This window comes from Petromyzon marinus, chromosome 23, assembly GCF_048934315.1.
Source record: "Petromyzon marinus isolate PM22_M1 ecotype Great Lakes invasive population chromosome 23, UKy_Petmar_22M1.pri1.0, whole genome shotgun sequence".
Classification (NCBI taxonomy): Eukaryota; Metazoa; Chordata; class Hyperoartia; order Petromyzontiformes; family Petromyzontidae; genus Petromyzon; species Petromyzon marinus.
In genome coordinates this window covers 11,366,279-11,390,681 of record NC_133689.1, presented here as the reverse complement: position 1 = coordinate 11,390,681, position 24,403 = coordinate 11,366,279, and the positions used below count along the sequence as shown (strand labels likewise).

Sequence of the window (24,403 nt, the reverse complement as noted above, 5' to 3'; positions counted from 1 at the left end):
GTGGGCCACTGTGACCGACGATCAAAAACAAAGCCACACACTCGCATCCAGGTTTGCCCTTGGGTCCAGGTCGGGTCCAGGGTCGCCCTAACCGTAGCGTTTGCCATGGCAGGTCGTCGGGTTCAGAGTGCATTGCGCCAAGCACTACACCACCGCTCCAACCCCTTCAAATAATGGTGGAAAACCAAACATGAATGCATACTGTGATGTCGAAGATTGGGAGGGGGTGGCGAGGGTGGAGTGGAAGGGTGCCGAGCCCAGGCGGCCGCATGGCTCACAGAGTGCAGGGGCAGCTGGAACGGCCCAGGGCCATTCCTGGGCCAAGGCAGTTATCCAGTGGTCGTGGAAACATGGCACAAGGTAACGTCACCCTCCAAAACCCAGTACGCAATTTGGTCCATTTTTAAAACACGATGCCATGGCTATATGTAACATCTCCCTCCCCCCCCCCCCCCATCTCTTTCAAGAATCACTCACTCGCCTTCACACCTCACCCTGCTGGTCAGTACAGATTGATAACTACAGACATGTGAGGACACAAGTATAATACAACATATATCACACTGCACCTCAGTCTGCTGCCCACAACAAAGTCCACCTGGCCCGATGAGAACCCGTTTGTGCATGACGGTCACCCGATCCAAGCACCATCCAGGCTTTGCCCGGCTTATCGTCATCGATCGCTCCCACTCCGTCCGCGTCGACGTGATGTGTGGGAGGAGGAGGAAGACCGCCAGGCGCCCCAATGGCCTTGTACGTCTGTGAATGTTCTCGCCGTGCGCAATTCCAGCGTTGCCCTTGCTCGCCAAAACACGCAGAGGGCCACAACGATGGCATCGATCGGATGTGGAAATTGTCTCTGTACCAAGCTCCTTAAAGTGCCCTTGCTGTATCGTCAAGCACCAACAGCTCTACCGGCCCACCCCCCAGTCGTGGCTGGACGCGGTTGGCAGAGCGGAGTCGAGAGAACGGCTCCTCGCGCTGTAACTCCATTAAATATTGACGAGACCGGGGCCTGGACAGTAACAGAACCCCGACGCGCGCGCACGCACGCACATGTGCACACACACACGCACATGTGTACACACACATGTGCACACACACACGCACATGTGCACACACACACACACACGTGCACACGCACATGTGCACACACACACGTGCACACACACACGTGCACACGCACGCACATGTGCACACACACACATGTGCACACACACGCACACGTGCACACGCACGCACATGTGCACACACACTCACACACGCACGTGTGCACACACACGCGCACGCGAGCGCGTGTCGTAAATGAGTTTGGATCGGTGGGAGACGCCACCGCAAACATGATTTTTGACCTTCGAGTCCAATCAGCATTAAATTAAATGTTCACGCTGCCAGTAAATTAGCCAATAACTTATACAGAGTAGGACCCATTACACGCTACGTAAAAAAGAGGGGGGGGGTTGCAATAACCACAGACACCCACACACGAACACAGACCCCCCCCCCCGTTTAGACTCGGAGCATTTTAGACACTTGTGGTTAGCGAGCACCCATTAAGGCTGGCGCAGCATAGGAGAAGGCGAGCACTTCTCACAGAGGCGTCCGTCATCTCGCCAGTTCCGATGTTGACGCACTGTGCAATGTACTTATTTCAAGCTGCGATGACTTGGCCATTGTCGGGATTCCAATTTCTTACCATTGTTGCGCATCAGTAGCGATTGACCCCGAGGTCGCGAGGATAATAGCACAGTGTGACCACAACGAATCTTTGCGCACACCCTTAGCACGCCCAAGCGCTCCACGGTGTGTACGGGTCGAAGCGACGTAACGACGCACGAGCGATGAGTTCCAACTCGAGCTGAGACGGTGGCCTCCGCGTCGCGTGGCGCTTTCGGATGCGCTTCTTGCGGCCGTCTGGAACGCTCTCCCTTCCGATATTAGGAAGCCACTGGAGCTACGCACTTTTAAATCGTCTAGATTGAAAACTCATTTCTTTAAAACTATTTTTTTGTGTGTTTAGTTTGTTGTCCTTCGCCCCGCACCTCCGACTTGCACGGTTGGCTACGTACTTTGCGAAAGAAGTTCAACGTGCATACAGAGACATCGCAGGTGCACGAGACGTAATTGCTTCAGCCACCACTATGGAGACTCCGCCGCTTGATAGGAAAGAAGAGCACGCAGTGCAGGTGGCACGGTGGTGAACGAGCTTCAAACTTCGTGACCCGAGTTTGATTCCCGGCCACTCGCCAGCATCAGTGGTGAGTGATGCGTGAACCGTCCTAGGCTCCCCTACCCCCGGCCCTGCCCCTCATGCGCCATGTGACGTCGGCTCATTGTGCGGCTCGGAACGGTACGCTAAGAAGACCAAACTTGTTTAACACGCAGGCTTTCTCGACCATTATTATCCACAGCAGAGGGTTTTTTTTTGTTAGATCGCGTAAATATGAATGTGTCGCGAAACCCGCCACCACCGGCAACAGCCAATTAGAAGGTTTGTCACGTAGACAAAAAAAATGCAATTCGTTATTCACACAGCACACCACAACATTTACAATTCGAGTACGACGTTTCGCTGGTAATTACAACCACCCTTATCAGGCGACAGCCAGAGTTGGTGGTGGCGGGTTTAACGACACATTTATATTTACGTGATCTAACCCAAAATCTCGTTATAATGAATAACTCCAACCTAAATACTTCCCAGGACAATTGCATATTGTGAAATGGTTACAGAATTCACGAATAGGCAACGGGTTTCTTCCCGTTGTTATTATACTTTGGAAAATTTTAACATTTTGACGTGGCATTGTCACAGCAAAAAATATTGTCCGATATGTTTTGTCCGCTTAGAAAGGACAACATTTTTTCCAGGAAGAGCCCAGCTTTTGGGGATGTTTGTCCACTTACTTTTTTTCGGAATCTTTTGTGAGCAATGTGAGAAAACTGCAAAGTCTTCGAGAAGACCGAGGCTTGCGGAGAAGAGGATGCCCGAATTCTGTCCAAAACCCACTAAGTTGCGTCGATTCCAATAGATAGCTCGCTGCCCTTACAGGTTGGTGTACCGCACAAAAAGCCACGCCTCCATCATTATTAGTTGCGCATTGTGCTTTACACCTGGTGACCTGAATTCGAATTAACACGTAGGCTTACGCGACCAATATGATCCGTAATACAGGTTTTTTTTGGGTTAGATCGCGTAACTATATAAATGTGTCGTTAAACCCGCCACCACCCGACACAGCCAATTAGTAAGGTTTGTCACGTAAACAGAACATGCCAATTCGTTACTGCGTTGTTGTGGCTTTACTCTCCAACACACCGGTGTGCTGTACTAGTAACGAATTGGCATGTTCTGTTTACGTGACAAACATTAGTAATTGGCTGTTTCTGGTGGTGGCGGGTTTAACGACACATTTATATTTTTACGCGATCTAACCCAAAAAAAAATTATGTATTAGAATTGCCGGCACAGCCAATTTCAGAAGAGCAAAGCCCACGAGTTGTGTGGGTGGAGCTAGTGATTGAGTCGGCGTGGCTACGGTAAAGGTCAGCGGAAGGGGGGGGGGGGCTTAGTGACGGGAGGGGCTGCCAGGTCACCGTGTGATCCAGTTGAGCCACCCAGAAATGTTTGTCAATTATATACAGAGCATGTTAATTTTGCCCATCTTATTTGTTGGCAAAAAAAAAACCTAATACAAGCAGGACGTTCTGCATCTCCATACAAACAAATGTTTTATTCCATAAGCCTATTGGCTTTCGAGACCAATACCATCACGCAGCATTTGTTTAAGCGAACAAATGCTGGACCAGTTTAAACATTTTTGGGTCTCAATTGTAGAGTTAGGTTTGCTGCTGCAATGCTGCATTTACCAGATCTCACGTCATAACGGGGTTTGTTGTGACATAGCCCAGGGTTGAGTTTTTCTCACAATCACAGAGAACATTCATTATCGCCGCCTGGTCTTAAATGAATGAGCTTCGTCAACAGTGGCTGGCACCAAAAAAGCCAATGTGAAAATCACTTTCAGAGTACAGATCTCGTACCCGCCGAGATATTGTAATCGATTCAAAATTGCATTTGTCCACACGAGATAATAAAAAAAGGTTTTCACGTGCTTGGAGTTTGAGGACTTTGGCCATTGCTAGTTGAAGCCAAGTACTGACTTGCTCTTTCGAGCATCGGAGAGCCCGAGCGTCGAGTTGGGGGCCAACTATTAGAAAAACAAAAAACAACACTTTTAAATCTTAGTTGGAAAGCGTTCAAAATTATGAATCCAGAAACACGAAGCGCAGCGTGCCCTATCTAGTCCTTCAATATCCGTGGGCACACTGCCCAGCACTGCTTGGCAGAGTTCCCGAACGCAGTGCCTGCACGTTTCATTCGAGACGGGCCAAAAGCGCGGGTCCAGTTTGTCACGCAGCGCTGCAGTGCCCAGATACCCTTAGATAAAATCACTTGGGAATACACAGCACACTCAGTGCTTCCACGCCTCCCGCGGGACACGAGCCAACCTCGGATTTCATAACCCGCCTGTTTTTTTTAACTCCAGGCTCGGTGGCCAATCCTCGCGTTCATGTGCGCACCAGTTGACAGCCGCTTGGTATCATTATTAGTTTAAAGCCGCTCGCGTAAAGACAACTATTTTTTTTTACTATTCCCGATTGTACCCTTGTTGTGCCATCAGAGTCACGTCCCGAGATGATGAATCCATTCAGAACTCACGCGGCAGTGCGCAACCCTTTGTGCTGGAGAACGACCCTCAGAAGTGGATATCGCAGAGCTACATCCGAAATCCCTTCAAGTTAACTTGTGGTTGACAAAGTAGGGAGAAGCACTCTCACATCTGCCCTGTCACTGAGGGTAACGTGAGTCTCATGACAGTTAAATTTATATTTCTCAGAACAGTAAATTATCCTAATTAAGTGCGGATCCAAAGCGAATGTGATGCTTGTTTGTGCATTCATTGGCGACCGAGCTGACAGCATCAACTCATACTCTTTGGTTCTATTGGGTAAAGTCACGTAGGTGAAAATAAAATAACAAAAAATCACGACGTTTCGGCCACAACACAAGCGGCCTTTATCAGGTGAAGGGACGAGACTGTCTGGAGGACAGCGCTGGAGTGAGAGAAGCCACGCATAGATCATGACCTTTAAGCTGTGTGAGAAGAAAAACACAAAGCGCCTTGACAAAGGAATTAGCATATAATTTAGCATTGAAATGGCTAAGCGCGGCTTCTCCCACTCCAGCGCTGTCCTCCAGACAGTCTCGTCCCTTCACCTGATGAAGGCCGCTTGTGTTGTGGCCGAAACGTCGTGATTTTTTGTTATTTTATTTTCACCTACGTGACTTTACCCAATAGAACCAAAGAGTATGGATCCTAGCAGTCACGAAAGCTTTAAATCTAGAAGCATCAACTCACTTTACTTGGGAACCTGGTTCGATCACAAGCGGCTGCCTGGATTCAAACCCAAGAACTCTGCGGTGGTGGCGGCTGATAGCTCTAACTTCTACGTCACCCGGCCACCTGGATTGCAAAAATGTTTACGAATCCTTCCGTCTTGCATCGCATAGTCTGGACGCAGACAGCACATTGAATGGTCCTCCCTAGTCCAGGGCTTCCGAGAGTCCACTCCCTGTCCCACCCTCTCATCATTCCAATTTCTGTTTATATCGTTTTTTATTTTTTTATGATTATTATCATTTTTACTCTTCCGCATGCAATTGCAATCAAGCTGTCGCACTCGACCAACGCCCGACGAGTTACACTGGGGAACTGCACTACGCCACGGTGGTGCGAGCAGTGGACTTTTGAAAAATAACCACCGCCCTCAAAGCGCAATCGACGCACGCTCGCACAGCCTCATTGCATTTCTCAAAACATCACCGTATCGCTGTAATTAGTTTAACACGTAGTAGTGATGAAGGCCACTTGTGTTGTGGCCGAAACGTCGTGAGAATTGTATTGTGTTATTTTTTTTATTAATTTATTATTTTATTCTCATTCTACGTGACTTTACCGAAAGAACCAAAGAAGATGAATCCTTGCAGTCACAAAAGCTTTAAAGCGAAATTCAGTAGTGGGAGACTTTCGCCACCCATATTATCCAAAATAGAGGGGGCTTTTTTGGGTTGATCGTGTAAATATAAACGTGTCGTTAAACTCGCCACCACCAAAGGGACTCACAAGTGACGACATCGCATGTATCCCTGTATTTAAAAACAAAACAGAAGGATTTCTCAACAAATATGTCTGTCGCCTGATGATGATAGTTACAATTTCTGGCGAAACGTTGTACTCGAATGTCAATGTTGTGGATTTACTCTCCAACACACCGGGGTGCTGTATGAATAACGAAATGGCATGTTTTTGTTTACGGGACAAACCTTACTAATTGGCTGTGTCGGGTGGTGGCGGGTTTCACGACAGATTTATATTTATGCGATCTAACCCCAAAAAAACCTCTCGCTGTAATTACGCTGTTGTTATTTTATTTTTATCCCCATCAAATGCGAGGCCAAGGATTAAATTTCTTCCGCGAGTGCAGCGATTGTGGGAATGCAGCAGGGTTGGAGTTGAAGGGCCATCATCGCCAATCCTAAATGACTCCATCGGGAACCGGGTTTGCATCCCATCGGAATCGTGCATTTCCAACAGCCGAGTGCCGAGTGTGGTTGTGGGTTCTTGCCGTGGCCACTCGCATGCGGCTGCAACGCTGTGAAGCGTCGGGCAAAGGGGACAGTGCAATGTCCCAGATGAGCTCCGCACAGAGCGTCACGGTGTTGAGATGTTAACTCTCTCGCCTGGTACGCAGGAGGTCGTGCGTTCGATCCAGACCCTGACGCCTGTATCCTTGGAGTTTGCATGTTCTCCCCGTGGTAGCATGGATTTTTCTCCGGGTAATCCGATTTTTCCCAAATTTTTCCCACATTTAGAAGCAGCATGCATTTGGAGTATTTGTCTGCTATGAATAATTTCCACATGATCAGCCACTTCGTAGAGCTACCAGGTAGGGTCCACTGAGCTATGTATGGTAGACAGCAGCCTTCTCGTGGCCCACCTGGTAAGTGCCTCATCGTACGACTAATACCATTACTTTTACCTTTTTGGAAATTGTGTATATTTTCCATTTCAAGTACGTGTAAATCCTGTCCAAAGAACGGTCCTTTTAAGGGCCAAAAGATTAGCTGAAGAAGAGTGGGACCGACATTACAAGTGTATCAACTAAATGTGGAAGGCCTCTCAGATACAAAGTGCGAGGTGCTCGCTAGACCTGCCCGTCGAACAAGCCGGCTTTCGACCTGCCAGAAGCTGCTGTGAGCAGGTCGTTTCACTTATCAGCTACATCGAATCTGGATTCCAGAAAAAGCAAAAAAACGGTACCGCCATGACACCATCTGCAGACGATGAGGTGCCCACTCAAGGCAGCACTCATCATCAAGTGCTGAATTCGCAGCTCAACAATCGAAATTTCTGGGTACACATTTTCGGTAACACAAGCCGTACAAAGAATGTCAACAAAGGCTTACCCTAGGGATCAGTACTGGCTCCGATCCTGTTTAACATCTTCACTAGCGACCTGCCAAAAACATCATCCCGCAAATTTGTCTATGCGGACAACATAGCAATGGCTACTCAGGGAACAAACCTGAACTCTGTTAGTGACACACTAACAGAAGAAGACTTGTCCGTATTAGAAGACTACTTTCGAAGCTGGAGACTATGGCCGAATCCAACCAAAACGACTGTCTCAATCCACAATCTCAATAACCGCGAAATAAACGCTCAGTAGGAAGTGAATTTCTGTGGTAACTCTGTGAAAAACGAGCCATATCCCAAGTACTTGGGCATAACATTAAACAGAAGCCTCACATTCAAAAAGCATATTTACAAGGTGTGCGAAAAAAATCAAAGCAGAAGAGTTCTGATACGCCAACTGGCCGGTACAACGTGGGGAGCTGAGTGCTGCACGCCAGTCTCGGCATCCAGCGCCCACAAAAAATAATTGGACGTCCAGATCAACACCGTCCTTCGGACGAGAACGGGCACAAGCGAAATGCACTCCCACTGAGTGGCTTCCAGTTCTGGCCAACAATATGCGAGCAAACTTCCACCAGGTTGCCACGACATCGAACCAACTGGAAAAAAACCCGAGGAAGTGTACATCTGCCGTTACACCAAGACCTGCAGGATCCTCCATGAAGCCGTCTGAGATCCTGGAAACCAAATCTGGAATCGCGCGAGACAACTGGATGAAGCGGGGTCAACTGGACACTGCTGCCAAGCGCTATGGAGTCCCGCGGAGGTTCCAGATAAAAAGCCTCATCCATGACCCCAACATTGCTCCGCACGGCTTTTATCTGCCAAGAAAACTACGGTGCTCCATCAACCGCTTCAGAAGAGCAACTGGTCGCTGCGCACACCTCCGCCACAAGTGGAGAATTAAAGACAACCCAGAGTGTGACTGCGGCCACCTGAACCAGACAATGGACCACCATCTCGTGAACAACAGCATCCTATAAATCTTGAGTTAAAGCTTTCGTGACTGCAGGAATTCATATTACTCCGACTTTTCGATCACAACACAAGCGATCGTCATCAGGAGGACGATCGCTTGTGTTGTGATCGAAACGTCGTAGTTTTTTGTTTATTTTATTTTTTATTAATGCGGACCGATCTACGTGACTTTACCGAAATATCCAAAGAGCAACAGAATCCTACGCCCGCTCTCCGGCGGACTGAGCAGTATTTAGCCGCGCTACTCCTGAAGCTATCGCGTGGCTAAAGAACTTAAACTAGGACGTGTGATGTACACATACTTGCTATACGCTATAAAAAGAAGAAGATGACCACTTCATTGAGCAATTATTTGTGGCCAGGTTGCTTCTGAAAAAGAGCTACATACATAGTTCAGTGGGCCCTACCTGGTAAAAGAAAAAAAAAGAGTTCGTTAATAGTTTTAAAAAGTACGAATTACGAGTAACGTTTGAAATGCGACGTCAGATTTTGCAGCACGGCTCGAGTTTGCGTGACAGGTCAACAAACGGGTAGGGTGTGAGCAGTGTTGGAGCGGCCAGGTGGTCCTCAGGGCCGGTGAAGTTGCGTTTGGTAGTGTATCGTTAAACTACAGCATTAAATGTGAGTTTTTCTTAAATAATGCAATGGGTTTTCTTTAAAGAGCAAAATACGTTTTTTTTAAGATCCTCATTGAGAAACTCTCAGGTTTGTAGGACCAAATGTGTTGTAAGGTACCGCCCGTTTTTTTTTCATACAGCAATCGAAAATATCATTGCTGCGAATATGAATGCATAATGTTAATGCATAATTTCCTATTATCATTGTCTCATGATATTTACAATGCTGCCATTGACTCCCGTGGATGTTACAATGACTGTATATGTGAGATGGTTAATGTTTCCCTACTTCATAGTTATGTCTTTTTGCTTCTAGAATCCAGGTCTTCAAAAAACACCTTCCGGCATCAACATCAAGAACCATGGCTGGCGGTCGAGAAGAACGAGGGAGAAGTTCTGCGACCGAGAGGACGTATCGGACCATCCTGAAGCCAGGATTTAAATTGGGCAGATTGTGGAGAGCCATTCGGAAGACAGGTTATGGATTGGTGCCTCGGATTGACACACGAGCTCTGACAATGACGCAGAGCTATCATCTTCTCTGCCGGCCAGTGAGCCACTTAATTCACCACCATCATCATTATCGTCGTCAATTTTTTTACCGCAGTGGTGGTGGGGAGGGCACCGCAGAGGTGCCTCGGCTGTCAACCATCACCACATTTGCATGCCCTTCGCGGCTCCTCGGTCAGCTACGAGTCCCGTCTCGTCAGTTCACGTGTTCACACATTTAGGATTCAATGTGTGTGGCCAAGCCACATGTCTTCCGAGGCATCGCGTCTCCGAATGCTCGCATTTCGTTTAAGTTTTTGGTCTCTGCAATAAATCGTGGCAAACCAAGCGGCATTGCAGAAATAACTTTTAGCTCGTAGTGGCCGCACTTTTGGGTGCGAGGGATGCCACTTAATGAAGAGCGAGAAGGACAACCGCCTGCCCATGACTCTAGGTAATCAATACCGAAGAGCCCGCGGTCGCCACACACGCACGCACTGCCAACACGCAAGCAAACTAACAGTGCAACGCGCACACAGTGGCGCCTCGGAGCCTCATTAGCACGGTTGGCTATGTACGGTGTGAAAGAAGTTCAATGTACTTACATGCATTAGGGCACCGAGGCAGCTCTACAAGTTCCTGAACCCGTACATATGTATGCTGAACTTCGTCGCCAACCGTGCTAATCAGAGGTGCGGGGAAAAAAAAAACCCCGAGCGGCCACCTGCGATTGAACCCAATTCTCAAGTGCAGCGAGGCGGCCGATTACCAATGTCAAAATAACATGCGTTCCACTCGACGGGTCTTGCCCCTTTTCTGAGGGAGCGATGGCGGCACGGTGGAGGTGCAGTGGAAAAAACACGTGTGCCTCAGAGCAAGAAGGACGTAGGTTCCGATTCTGGACTCGGCCATTTTTCTGTGCGAAGCTCTCCCCCCTATTCTGCTTTGATATCCTTGAGGTTTTCCGGTTTTATCCCACAGCTAAAACAACACAGCGCTGTCCTACCAGACAGTCTCGTTCCTTCACCTGATGAAGGCTGCTTGTGTTGTGGCCGAAACGTCGTGAGAATATTATTGTGTTATTTTATTTTATCAATTTATTATTTTATTCTCATTCTACGTGACTTCACCGAAAGAACCAAAGAAGATGAATCATTGCAGTCACGAAAGCTTTGAATCGAAATTTAACCGCCTCTACGGGGAGGGATTCCACACATCCTCACTCCAGCGCTGTCCTACCAGACAGTCTCGTCTCTTCACCTGATGAAGGCCGCTTGTGTTGTGGCCGAAACGTCGTGAGAATATTATTGTGTTATTTTATTGTATCAATTTATTATTTTATTCTCATTCTACGTGACTTTACTGAAAGAACCAAAGAAGATGAATCCTTGCAGTCACGAAATCTTTGAATCGAAATTTAACCGCCTCTACGGGGAGGGATTCCACACATCCTCACTCCAGCGCTGTCCTACCGGACAGTCTCGTCCCTTCACCTGATGAAGGCCGCTTGTGTTGTGGCCGAAACGTCGTGAGAATATTATTGTGTTATTTTATTTTATCAATTTATTATTTTATTCTCATTCTACGTGACTTTACCGAAAGAACCAAAGAACACGAAAAACGTCCAATGTAACGGTGGGTTGGCAAAACATGGCATACTGAAAAATGTCGTTCAAGTCACTAACTTGGGATTACACCTATCAATATCACCCGATTGCAAACAACTTGGCAGGCCCCCGCTAAAAAAGACTGTCTTGAGGCTTCGAGGTTCTTCCGGGTTAACACGTGTAAGAAATAAACAAACTAATCACCATAATGTTGTGTTGTAGTTTGTTGTCCTTCGCCACATCTCGGATTAGCACGGTTGGCCGTATTTGTGGTGCGCAACATAAGTTCAATATATTAGTGGTCTATCCACTGTTGGATGAAGGCCTCTCCCCAAGCCATTGCCAACCCTCATGGTACTACAATGCGCCCAGCACGTGCAAAGCAGCCAATGGCATGGCTCCACGTCTGCAGTGGACATCCTCTTGGGCGTGTCCCCCCGTTGCTTTTGAGGGCCACTGCGTGTGTGGGAGGATCGGGTGCGGCGGTCGCATACTCAAGGGATTCAGTGTTCTACTCATCTAAAGAGCCTCGGCACCACACTCGGAATAATATCGTTTGGTCACCACGTACAAAATCGCAGTCAAGTCCTGCAATGTTCATAGCAGGATTCTACGGACACATTCGACCACTATTGGGTCGTAACAAAGCCAACACGGTGGCCGTACGTATGTTGAACTTCCATGTATTCCAGATGCAAACCAAAAGTGACTACACGTTAGCAAAAGTGACTACACGTAAGCGTGTGCCTGTGTTCCTTGTGCGAGATGAAGGGAGCCGATTGGTCGGCTTGGTCCGTTGGCGGGGCGAGCACGATGACATCACCGATGACATCACCGCACACAACCGATTCCCGCTGGCACGCGCCCAGCTGCCGATTTGGCTGCGGGCATTTTTGTGGAAGGGCAACAAAAATATATAATAAACGACGTTTCAGGAAATGGCCCTTCTTCATTGGACAAATACAGTGAGGGAAAAAAGTATTTGATCCCCTGCTGATTTTGTACGTTTGCCCACTGACAAAGAAATGATCAGTCTATAATTTTAATGGTAGGTTTATTTGAACAGTGAGAGACAGAATAAAAACAAAACAATCCAGAAAAAACGAATGTCAAAAATGTTATAAATTGATTTGCATTTTAATGAGGGAAATAAGTATTTGACCCCTCTGCAAAACATGACTTAGTACTTGGTGGCAAAACCCTTGTTGGCAATCACAGAGGTCAGACGTCTCTTGTAATTGGCCACCAGGTTTTACACATCTCAGGAGGGATTTTGTCCCACTCCTCTTTGCAGATCTTCTCCAAGTCATTAAGGTTTCGAGGCTGACGTTTGGCAACTCGATTCTTCAGCTCCCTCCACAGATTTTCTATGGGATTAAGGTCTGGAGACTGGCTAGGCCACTCCAGGACCTTAATGTGCTTCTTCTTGAGCCACTCCTTTGTTGCCTTGGCCGTGTGTTTATGGTCATTGTCATGCTGGAATACCCATCCACAACCCATTTGCAATGCCCTGGCTGAGGGAAAGAGGTTCTCACCCAAGATTTGACGGTACATGGCCCCGTGCATCGTTCCTTTGATGCGGTGAAGTTGTCCTGTCCCCTTAGCAGAAAAACACCCGCAAAGCATAATGTTTCCACCTCCAAGTTTGACGGTGGGGATGGTGTTCTTGGGGTCATAGGCAGCATTCCTCCTCCTCCAAACATGGCAAATTGAGGAGCTCCATTTTGGTCTCATCTGACCACAACACTTTCACCCAGTTGTCCTCTGAATCATTCAGATGTTCATTGGCAAACATCAGACGGGCATGTATGTGCTTTCTTGAGCAGAGGGACCTTGCGGGCGCTGCAGGATTTCAGTCCTTCACGGCGTAGTGTGTTACCAATTGTTTTCTTGGTGACTATGGTCCCAGCTGCCTTGAGATCATTGACAAGGTCCTCTCGTGTAGTTCTGGGCTGATTCCTCACCGTTCTCATGATCATTGCAACTCCACGAGGTGAGATCATGCATGGAGCCCCAGGCCGAGGGAGATTGACAGTTCTTTTGTGTTTCTTCCATTTGCGAATAATCGCACCAACTGTTGTCACCTTCTCACCAAGCTGCTTGGCAATGGTCTTATAGCCCATTCCAGCCTTGTGTAGGTCTACAATCTTATCCCTGACATCCTTGGAGAGCTCTTTGGTCTTGGCCATGGTGGAGAGTTTGGAATCTGATTGATTGATTGCTTCTGTGGACAGGTGTCTTTTATACAGGTAACAAGCTGAGATTGGGAGCACTCCCTTTAAGAGTGTGCTCCTAATCTCAGCTCGGTACCTGTATAAAAGACACCTAGGAGCTAGAAATCTTTCTGATTGAGAGGGGGTAAAATACTTATTTCCCTCATTAAAATGCAAATCAATTTATAACATTTTTGACATGCGTTTTTCTGTTTTTTGTTGTTATTCTGTCTCTCACTGTTCAAATAAACCTACCATAAAAATTATAGACTGATCATTTCTTTGTCAGTGGGCAAACGTACAAAATAAGCAGGGGATCAAATACTTTTTTCCCTCACTGTATATATTCACGTGGGTAAGATCATTGACTTGTTGATAACTTTGAACATTTTTATTCAAATAATGGGCAGCTGAACCACTCATATACATCGTAGCCAACATGAAGGTAATTCAACCACATTAAAATGACAACACTCACAATCACCTATTTCATGCCATAAAAGTAAGTGACGTAACATAGAGGGCCACTGCCGTGTCTTTGTCGCCACAATGCCGTGATTCGGATTCGAATCGAGGTTTCTGCAGCCACAACACAGCATTAACCAGTGGGCTAACGTACAAAATCAGCAGGGGATCAAATACTTTTTTCCCTCACTCTATGAAGGGCAATTACCCAAACGTTACCTAGTATATATCGAGCTGTATTGACTATTGAGCTGTACATCTCTGTTTCAGAAGTGACCTAATAGACTCAACGAAATGACTTATCGCGTAGAAATTTAGAGCAGCCAAATACTCTAAACGCACGTTGATTCTAAATGTGGAGGAAAATCCCGGAGGACCTGGAGAAAAACCCACGTGACCACGCAGAGTGAGAGCGAGAGAGAGGCACGCAAACTCCAAATATACAGCAGCAGGCGTCAGGATCGGGATCAAACCCACGACATCCTGTATACCAGGCGGGGTATTTAACATCTCACCACCGTGGCTATCGTTGCATAATGGTTCGCACACTTGGCCTGCAATCCCAGAAATTGCCGGTTCGATCTCCCGGCATGGCTACTGAAACAAAGGGCACATATCCCAAATGCCCCTCCGCCTTTTTTTAGTGTTTACCAGCCCTGCAATCTCAATGGGTACACCGCAAAGAGTCAATCGGTGGGTTGTGTGTGGTGGGGTAAAGTGTGGGTACTCCCACCGCTTCCAAGATATCTGGCCGGGGTGGAAGAGGAGGCCAAAAACCCCTCCAGTTGGGCTCTCTGTTAGAGCGAGCTCTCTCTAGTGGAGATAATTCTGCCAGCAGCGGCACAAGCAAGCAATTGCGGGGCTGCGCCTTAACCTCGCTATATCCGTGTCCTGTAAGAGGTGGGATCACTTTTTTTTGCAGAATTTCCAACATTGGCTGGACATTCGACAAAAGCACGAACATAAACGTTGCATGAATCGGGCCCCGCAATGAGTTGGTTATGACTTTTGACTTAAAACTTTCGTGACTGCAGAAATTCATATTCTTTGGTTCTTTCGGTAAAGTCACGTGACTTTACCGAAAGAACCAAAGAATAGTTGGTTATGACCTTGGCCAGGATATGAACTAGGTCCCTCTGGATCATGAGTCGTCCAGTAAACTGGCTCTATTCCATTGGGGATTATTCGAAGCTATAAATATTGCAGTGACACACACACACCCAGAGTGGCCTCCCGTGCCCACGCATCCCTTCTCTGTAGACGCAGCCACCGCTGCATCAATGTCAATCCACTGCTGGACGAGGGATTTCCCGCGCTGTGCGGGCCGTGAGAGTTATTCCGCGATGCTCTACGCAGATATGTTCGGGGTGGTGCAGGCAGGGGAGCACAGAAGTGCAATACAACGGTGGATTTTTTCTGCACTGCCCACTGTTGCCCAAATAGCAGTAGAAGCCGGCACATGGACGCGCCGATATTATTATCCTTCACGGTGTGTAGAAATGACAATCGATTCTCATGCAGCACTCGTGGGGTCCATTGTAGAGTTCTATTTATTCACATAAACCACGCAACACCTGTGGCAGGATGAGGCAAGAATGTGCCGTGGAATCCATGGAGCTTGTCGTTTGGGGCAACCCCAGGCGAGCGGCGCATCGCTCGGATTCTCAAGACTCAGACGGACTCGAGGGTTTCACGTAGCCAAAATAACACGCGCGTGCACACACACACACACACAAATTCACTCAGCACCAAGCAACATTAATAGGCACGAGGAAAAGCCTTCCCGCCTCTTATTCAGACTCTCGTCTCCCCGTATAATCCGTGGCCAGCAGCTCCACCCCGTCAACCTCTGCAATCCAAATACGATGCACCCGAGAAGAAACATCAACGGAGTGTCATGCTCCGATTTCAGCCAATGTCAGTGTACGTTAATCGCGCATCGTGATAGAACCCAATTGTTGGGATTTCGTTCGGCCCTTGTGGCCTCTTGTAGATACAGTAATAGATGAATAACCCCTCAACCCTTCACATCATTCCGCTTCCCTGCATACACCACGGGCTGTTGTTTAGCTGGTGCCGGATTTTTCTATTTACCATGCCAATCAACGCTCTCAACGTAATTAAGATTTTCGAGGCCGATTATCCCTATTGGACAGCGCCAGATGCCTATGTCCAACCGTCGGATGTTTTACTTCTCATGCGTCTGGAAAGAATTTGACCACAAAGTGGTTACCAAATTGCTGGATATAATCTTGCAGCGCCGGTCGCTGACTCACAACCACTTCTCGGTTCCTCCTCTTTCCAAGTATTTCATCGAGTGTGCGCGATTGGCAGTGTGATGCATCGATCTTCATGATGGTGGACACGCCTGGTCAGTAAAGCCGCGTGGCTGGGAGTCGGAGCCATCGCCTGTTCACCTTGGGGTGCACCAGCGTTGTCATCTGGCCCCTTCACCATTGAACTTAGTTGGGAAGTGGTGGTATCGCGCGCCTGTCATCCAGCACTGTGGAGGCGAGGGTTGGTTGATCACACACACACACGCATATATTGTGAAACTCCCTTCCCGTGTGTGTCGAGGTGCCATGTCCTAGCTCGCCAGGAGAAGACAGTACAGCAAGTGGACTAATGTTTCCCTCTTGCGTGTTGTGGTGTTTTCCCCGTGTGCTCCAGTTTCCTGCCACGTGTGTAGACATCTTAAAATAATAACCTCATACAGGACCCTCCCGATAAAGCCCCATGACTCAGTGTCGCTTTCCAGGATAAATACAGTCATTATAATTGTGATATAAAATTTTGACTTAAAACTTTTGTGACTGCAAGAATTCATATTCTTTGGTTCTTTCGGTAAAGTCACGTAGATAGAAAATAATACAATTAAAACAATGATTTAAAAATAAAAAAAAACTCACGAAGTTCGATCGCAACACAAGCGGTCGTTTTTATTTTTATTTTACGCGACTTTACCGAAAGAACCAATTGACTCCTTCGCTATGAAGCTGTGGAGGACGGTGTGGATGTGATGGGGACACATTCATCAGACGTGGTGCTGCTGCTGCTGCTGGCACTGCCCATTGCGAGCTGTATCTGTGTTTATCTCACCTGTAAATTCATTTCCACCGTCTCACCCCAATTTGTTTGATTTGAATTAATCATCCCGTGGGCTGCGTGAACACGATTAGCACGGTTGGCTACGTACGATGCATGCATACATACATACTACCGCCATCCATCGTTATTGTGCACATTTTTGTTTAAATCAAAGCGTCACACTCCGTCAATGTTCCTTATGAATGGGACGTCCCTCCTTTCTTTCTGCTCCCCACACAGTCTGGAACTTCCTCCCACAAGATTTAGAACATCACAGACTCCTCCTGGTTCAAGCCTAAACTCCGACTCCGACATTATTGCCGCAGTTGTTCGAGATGGCCATGGCGGGGCCTACTGATCCAACAAAGCTGAAACGGATACAGCCGGGAATAAAGTGGATCCAGATTGCAGAGTGAGCTATTCATAATAACGGTTTTTGGGTTAGATCGCGTTTATTTATAAATGTGTCGTAACCCTCCACCACCCGACACGGCCAATCAGCAAAAAAAGTGTCACGTTGACAAAAGACAAATAGTTCACTACTTTAGCCCACCGGTGTGTTGAAAAAACTGTAAATGTGGATTCACTCTTCAACACACCGGTGGGCTAAAGTAGTGAATTATTTGTCTTTTGTCAACGTGACACTTTTTTTTGCTGATTGGCCGTGTCGGGTGGTGGAGGGTTACGACACATTTCTAAATAAACGCGATCTAACCCAAAAACCGTTATTATGAATAATATTGGTCGCGAAAGCCTACGTGTTAAACAGAGTGAGCTATCTTCAAACTAAACAATTATTTGTTTTTTTTAATTTATTTATTTGGACTATGTAGCTCTCTTTCAGAAGCGACCGGGCCACGAGTGACAGCTCAACGAAGCGGCTTCTCACGTGGAAATGTATAGCAGACAAATAACTCTGAACGCGCGTTGATTCTAAATGTGGAGGGGGAAAACCGTCGGAGCCGGAGAGAAATCCACGCGACCACGGGAAGAACATATACACTCCAAATATAAAAGCCTCTGGGTCGGGATCGAACCCACGACCCCTGTGTACCAGGCGAGGGAGTTAACATCTCGCTACTGTGGTACCCCCCAATGAGTGTACAGAAGAAACAAAACGACGAATGTCTTGGCGTTTTCACACTCCGTGTGCTCTTCACCGTTTTGGTCTAAAGCACCGGTGAGACAAAGCCATCAAGGAGGTTGTCTCTGGTGTATGCCAATCAGGAACAAGGATGAATGCATACATTATCGCAGCATATTCGTTTGCATGTTTTACCACAAGCATTTGTGGTTAATGCAGACTTGATGATGCCTTGTTATCGGTGTGTCTATTTGATGTTTAAACTGTCAACACCTGTATTATTGCCAAAAAGGGGTAAATCCTTTTTACTTATTTTTTTCATATCAACGTAATACTTACAAAAGGAGGTCCATAAAAAAATATGCGTTTTTTAAATGTTTTTTTTTTTCACAGTTGAAAACAGCTCCGAGGGCTAAAATTATTGAAACATATTTCGGCAGCATTGTGCTCTGTTGCAATCCGTTGCAACGCGTTTAACCGTTTCCCGTTCTGATGATGTGCACGTCATTGTAACGAAGCTGGAAGAAAAACTAAAATAAAATAACTTTTATCGGTACCGAGGCTCCTACAATGCCATGCGAGAGGGCGTGTGGCACAGTTTGGCGCCAGCTATTAGAGTGCGGTCTTGTCACTATAGTTCTCTGCAGTGAGTACAATGTCTTTAAAACAACGGCGCTATGCCTCTCTAAATACAGTTAACGCTGAACCGCTTGTGTGTTCCTATTTTCAGCGGTGAACGGGACCCACCCTGAAACTTGCAGTGGTCTCGGAACTGCAAAGGGTTAAAATCTGGTAATTTCTCGCGATTGATGGAGGTGCAACCTCGTGGAATCCTATTGCGCCAACATTGCTGAAGTGTATCCCAGCCCCAATAGTCCACGAGCCCACACCACATATTTCACTTGGTCGGTCCCACCTGACGTGGCGTAACTTCAGTGGTTCCAATTTCACAATGCAGCCAACAACAGTGAATTAAGTGCTAATCATGTGAAGTGAGAGGATCAATCAAGTAATTCACTAATTAGCCATATACATAAATGAGTACTGCTAAGGTTTGGCTACCTCAGGTGGTACCAGTTCCTGCGCTGGCCCATGGGCTAGGAACAACAATATATGACCCACGTTGGCCTGTACCCCTGCTTTTCATTCACCACAGTTTATTGCAATGTAATTCTTAACATCTAATATTGAACACAATTACTGTTTATAAATTATAACAGGTAGTTCTGACGGTGAAGCTGGAGTCACCGGAATGTTCACCAGAGGAAGCTGTTTCTCTTCTGGGGCTCAACTCCTCACCCTTTTGGCTTGATAATAAAACGTGAAAACAAAAATCTGTCAGAAAACAAAATCCTGGCAGAGCCAGGATTTTCAGGGAGAGAGGGCAACCCCTCCAGCAATGAAAAATTATAGTGGTTAGTAAGTAAGGACTTCTTCTTTGGTTCTTTCGGTAAAGTCACGTAGAATGAGAATAAAATAATAAATTGATAAAATAAAATAACACAATAATATTCTCACGACGTTTCGGCCACAACACAAGCGGCCTTCATCAGGTGAAGGGACGAGACTGGAGGACAGCGCTGGAGTGAAAAAGCCACGCTCAGATCGCGACCTTTAAGCTGTTTGAGATAAACAAAGCGCCTTGACAAAGTAATTAGCATAGAATTTAGCATTGAAATGGCTGAGTGATTAGCTTGTGACTGGTCACAGAAATGGCTATGTTAAAGTTAAAGCATACACATCCGCAGAGGCACCCCTTGACAAAGGAATTAGCATAGAATTTAGAGTTGAAATAGCTAAGTTAAAGCATACACATCCGCTAAATTCTATGCTAATTCCTTTGTCAAGGGGTGCCTCTGCGGATGTGATTGCTTTAACTTTAACATAGCCATTTCTGTGACCAATCACAAGCTAATCACTCAGCCATTTCAATGCTAAATTCTATGCTAATTCCTTTGTCAAGGCGTTTTGTTTCTTCTCAAACAGCTTAAAGGTCGCGATCTGAGCGTGGCTTTTTCACTCCAGCGCTGTCCTTCAGTCTCGTCCCTTCACCTGATGAAGGCCGCTTGTGTTGTGGCCGAAACGTCGTGAGAATATTATTGTGTTATTTTATTTTATCAATTTATTATTTTATTCTCATTCTACGTGACTTTACCGAAAGAACCAAAGAAGATGAATCCTTGCAGTCACGAAAGCCTTAAATCGAAAAGTATGGACTTAAACTATTTGGTTCTTTCGGTAAAGTCACGTAGGTATAAACAAAATAAAATTATACCTACGTGACTTTACCGAAAGAACCAAAGAGTGTGGATCCCTGCAGTCACGAAAACTTCAAATCAAGTGAGGACTTGTCCCTTGCTTTTTATTCGACGCGTGTGCGGCGATGGCTCAGCCATCGATCGAGGGTCGAATTCGAACCACGTTGTGTGATCGGCATCGCGCTCGCTGAAGGTGTCGATGCCTTCAGGGAAGTCGTGTACTGTACACGCAACTGCGCACAATTTTTGTGAGTCACTTATAACCGCTTTGCTGTTACTTATTGCCAATTATGGACTCGGACTATTGTCCTATCATCTCATAGAGTCCCTGGCACGTAATAATAATATGCTACACAGTGGCAGTGGGGGTCGCAAAATGCCGATCTATTACTAATAATCCCTAATTTCGATCGGATCATTGGAGGGTCACGTGCCACCCCCGCCCCCCCATTGTCTCCGCCAGTGCATCAGATCCTCATTTGACTGCTCCTCCTCACCAGGTGACTCAGCAACTCCACTACGCTGTCCGACTCCTCCACAATGTCGAGTCGAGCCTCCCTCTGCCACGTGGAGGGAAATGATCTCCACGTGTTACCTGCCAAGTGCGTATGGGCAGGCACTGCAGTCCCTTTTCGCTGCGTGCCTTCCGAATTAAAAAAAATTGCGCGATAAATTCGCTTTTATTTTTATTTCTTCAAAGAACGCAAATGCGAAAAGTTCAACTTAGAAGGAAATAAGTTCCCTCGTGAATCAGCAACGTATATGCGATGCAACGCGCAATGCGGCAACATATACCGGGAGATGCCTGTATACGCTTTTTGCCATACCAGTAGCTACGGTGTTCTTCAAATCAAGATTTAACCCACATCTCCTTCCATCTGTATGGCGATCGAGCGTTCCTCCCTTGTTCACGAGGGGTTTCTCCGGGCGGTCCGCTCTCCTCCCACTTGGACGGGGTGGTCCAAATGTCTTGCGACTCACAAATTAATTGACCCCGAACATCTTTTTCCTTTGCATATTAAATTTCTGTTTAAAATGAACCTTACTTTAAAGAAAAAACAGATACGTATTAGACGATTAAATGGGGTCTTCATAATACATTTGGACCACCCTGTCGTCTAAACACTCATCACTAATTGGCTGAAAACATCTTTAAAATAAAAATAAAACCCGCCGCAGGACCCTCTTGACAAAGAGTCCTACGAGACGGCGAGGCTTTCGTGCAATCCCAGTAAATCGTATTGGAACAACATGCACGTCGACTGATACGTCTCAATCGACGTGCTCGATCGCAATCACATCAGACACTCGTGAATGAATTCCATAAGAGGCCCATTCCACTCACTCACGCAGCCGCCACTCAGTGCAGAGCGCGTGGAGCTGCGCCCTGCACTTAGTGGAGCAGCGATCTGCACTGAGCGGAGAGCCTCGCTGCACTGAGCGGGGAGCCTCGCTGCACTGAGCGGAGAGCCTCGCTGCACTGAGCGGGGAGCCTCACTGCACTGAGCGGAGAGCCTCGCTGCACTGAGCGGGGAGCCTCGCTGCACTGAACGGGGAGCCTCGCTGCACTGAGTGGAGCCTCGCTTCACTGAGTGGGGAGCCTCGCTGCACTGAGCGGGGAGCCTCACTGCACTGAGTGGAGCCTCGCTTCACTGAGCGGAGAGCCTCGTTGCACTGAGCGGGGAGCCTCGCTGCACTGAGCGGAGAGTCTCGCTGCACTGAGTGGAGCCTCGCTGCACTGAATGGGGAGCCTCGCTGCACTGAGTGGGGAGCCTCGCTGCACTGAGCGGGGAGCCTCACTGCACTGAGTGGAGCCTCGCTTCACTGAGCGGAGAGCCTCGTTGCACTGAGTGGGGAGCCTCGCTGCAATGAGCTGCCACTGTGCCGCGCCACCACGACCTGGCTACTTTACTAAACACACATTCCCTCTCTGTCTCTCTCTCTCTCTCTCCAGAATTGCAACGATAAACAACCCACGTCGCTTATTCATTGCATTGGCTCGTTATGCACGGCAACAGCTTCCTTTAGCAATGCCAACAGAGCGCAATGGAACAATCTGGATAGCTGCTCAGCAGTTCCGTGTAAGAGGAAACGGAGGGCGCTTTACAGACCTCAGCAAGTGGAGATTTATACGCGGTTCGGCCGAAATCCAAGGTGCTCATTCATACGCCCAATTAAAAACTGGACATCGTTAAAAGGAACCCGATATGCCCTAAATGGTTCCTGTTTCGAGAGCAAGAACTGCCCAGAGAGCGCGACTTCTGGATACACAAGCCCTGCAGGTGTGTCTATGTATGTGTATGCAGGCGTGTTTATGTGCCCCCTGTAATTATTACGGATTCGGGTTGAAAGACTAACTTTAAAAAAAATCTGGACATCAGAAAACGTTATTTTACGTACGGTGCTGCCATTGTCAGTCGGTGGGAACATTGGTGCGTGGATGAATGGGTGAGTTGAGTTGGTGAGGTTTGAGAGATAGGCTGAGGTTGCGTTTCGAGAGTCGAATTTGTAGCGTGAGCGAGTGGAGTCGACGAGTCGCGAAGTGAATTGGTCAGGGCGAGTCAACCCGGAGAAGAGATTTGGGAGCGAATGGACGGTGGGCGAGTTACGTGCAGGGCGCGCTACCCCGCACGAGTTGGCGAGTGAACGCACGGACGGACGGCTCGTGGTGGTGATCACGGCTCGTGGTGGTGGTCACGGTGGCGGGCGGACCGTGAGTGGCGAGGCGGTGAGCGCTCCTGGGTGAGTTTAGGCGCAGCGGCGGTGTCGTCGCGTTTGTGAGCGAGCGGAGCAGCGCGAATTGTGCCGTGGCTGGGTGGATGTGTGGGGGTGTGCCGGGGGAGGTGGCGGGGGGGGGGGGGAGTGTCGGTACCGCCGAGTGCAACAGGCGGAGCAGCAGCTCACTCACACGAGTGCGTGGTAGGCGAACGCCCAGCCGCGCGGCCGCTCCAGCACGTTGTAGAGGGCGTTCTGCAGGCGCCGGTAGCGCGCGTGGCGCTGCGCGGCCCGGCGGTAGCGCCACGCGCGGCCCGGCACCACCGGCACCGGTGGCGCCTGCAGGACGCTCCGCTTGTGCTCCACCGGCAGCGCGAACGTCGAAGACGACGCGGAGGAAGAGGCCGCTGCAGCGGCCGCGCGGACACCGGGGGATGCCTCCGGCAAACCATCTCCCACCAGCACCATCTCCTCCACATCCTCCTCCTCCTCGTCTTCCTCCTGTAGCATGTCGACCGCGGGCTCCGTGGGCCGCTCGCTGCCGCTAGCGCCGCCGGCTCCCGGAGTCGCGGATTCGAGCGCAGGGGTCTGAGCGCGCATCGCGGCCGCGCGGCATGGCACTGGGCGTGTGAGAGAGGTCACCGGGGCCTCGGCCTCGACGCCAGCATCCCGTGCGGCCCCCCTCCTCGGTGCGTCCTGCCAGAGCGTCTCGGGGCGCACGTCGAAGGCGCGTGGTGGTCCAGGAGCCGCGGGTTGCGCGCGGCGCCTCGATGAATGAACGCGGCGCGGCGCTGCCTTTAATAACCAGCGATGCACCCCCCCCTCCTCTCCACTCGCCTCCCCTCGGCAGTTCAGCCACCGCCACACGAGGGCTCCCCGCTCCACCTCCCCCGAATATGCGCGTCAGTGAGTGCACCTGTCCCTCACAATCACGTGGCGAGGTGCGCGTAATGTGTGTGTCTGTGTGTGTGTCTGTGTGTGTGCCTGTGTGTGTGCGTGTGTGTGTGTCTGTGCATGTGTCTGTGTGTGTGTCAATGCGTGCGTGTGTGTGTCAATGCGTGCGTGTGTGTGTCAATGCGTGTGTGTGTCTGTGTGTATGTCAATGCGTGTGTGTGTGTGTGTCAATGCGTGTGTGTGTCTGTGTGTGTGTCAATGCGTGTGTGTGTGTCTGTGTGTGTGTCAATGCGTGTGTGTGCGTGTGTGTGTGTGTCAATGCGTGTGTGTGTGTGTGTCTGTGTGTCTGTGTGTGTGTCAATGCGTGTGTGTGTGTGTCAATGCGCGTGTGTGTGTGTCGGGGGGGGGGGTGTCACGGCGCCGAGTCGCTTTACGCACCGACCGCAACGCGGGAC

At 48.4% G+C, this 24,403-nt stretch overlaps 1 protein-coding gene across 2 annotated transcripts in view; it reads right to left on the bottom strand.

Moving 5' to 3' along the window:
- LOC103091813 (potassium voltage-gated channel subfamily KQT member 4) overlaps window positions 1–24,126 on the bottom strand; it is a 177,191-nt gene extending 153,065 nt beyond the window's left edge. The window contains exon 1 of one of the 2 annotated variants that reach the window (XM_076069022.1): window positions 23,248–24,126. In XM_076069022.1, the coding sequence (XP_075925137.1) occupies window positions 23,248–23,654 (407 nt within the window). In that variant the 5' untranslated portion in view covers window positions 23,655–24,126. The remainder of the gene's footprint in view (window positions 1–23,247) is intronic. The other variant, XM_076069021.1, reaches the window with a different exon arrangement.
- Between the last annotated feature and the right edge of the window lie 277 nt (window positions 24,127–24,403).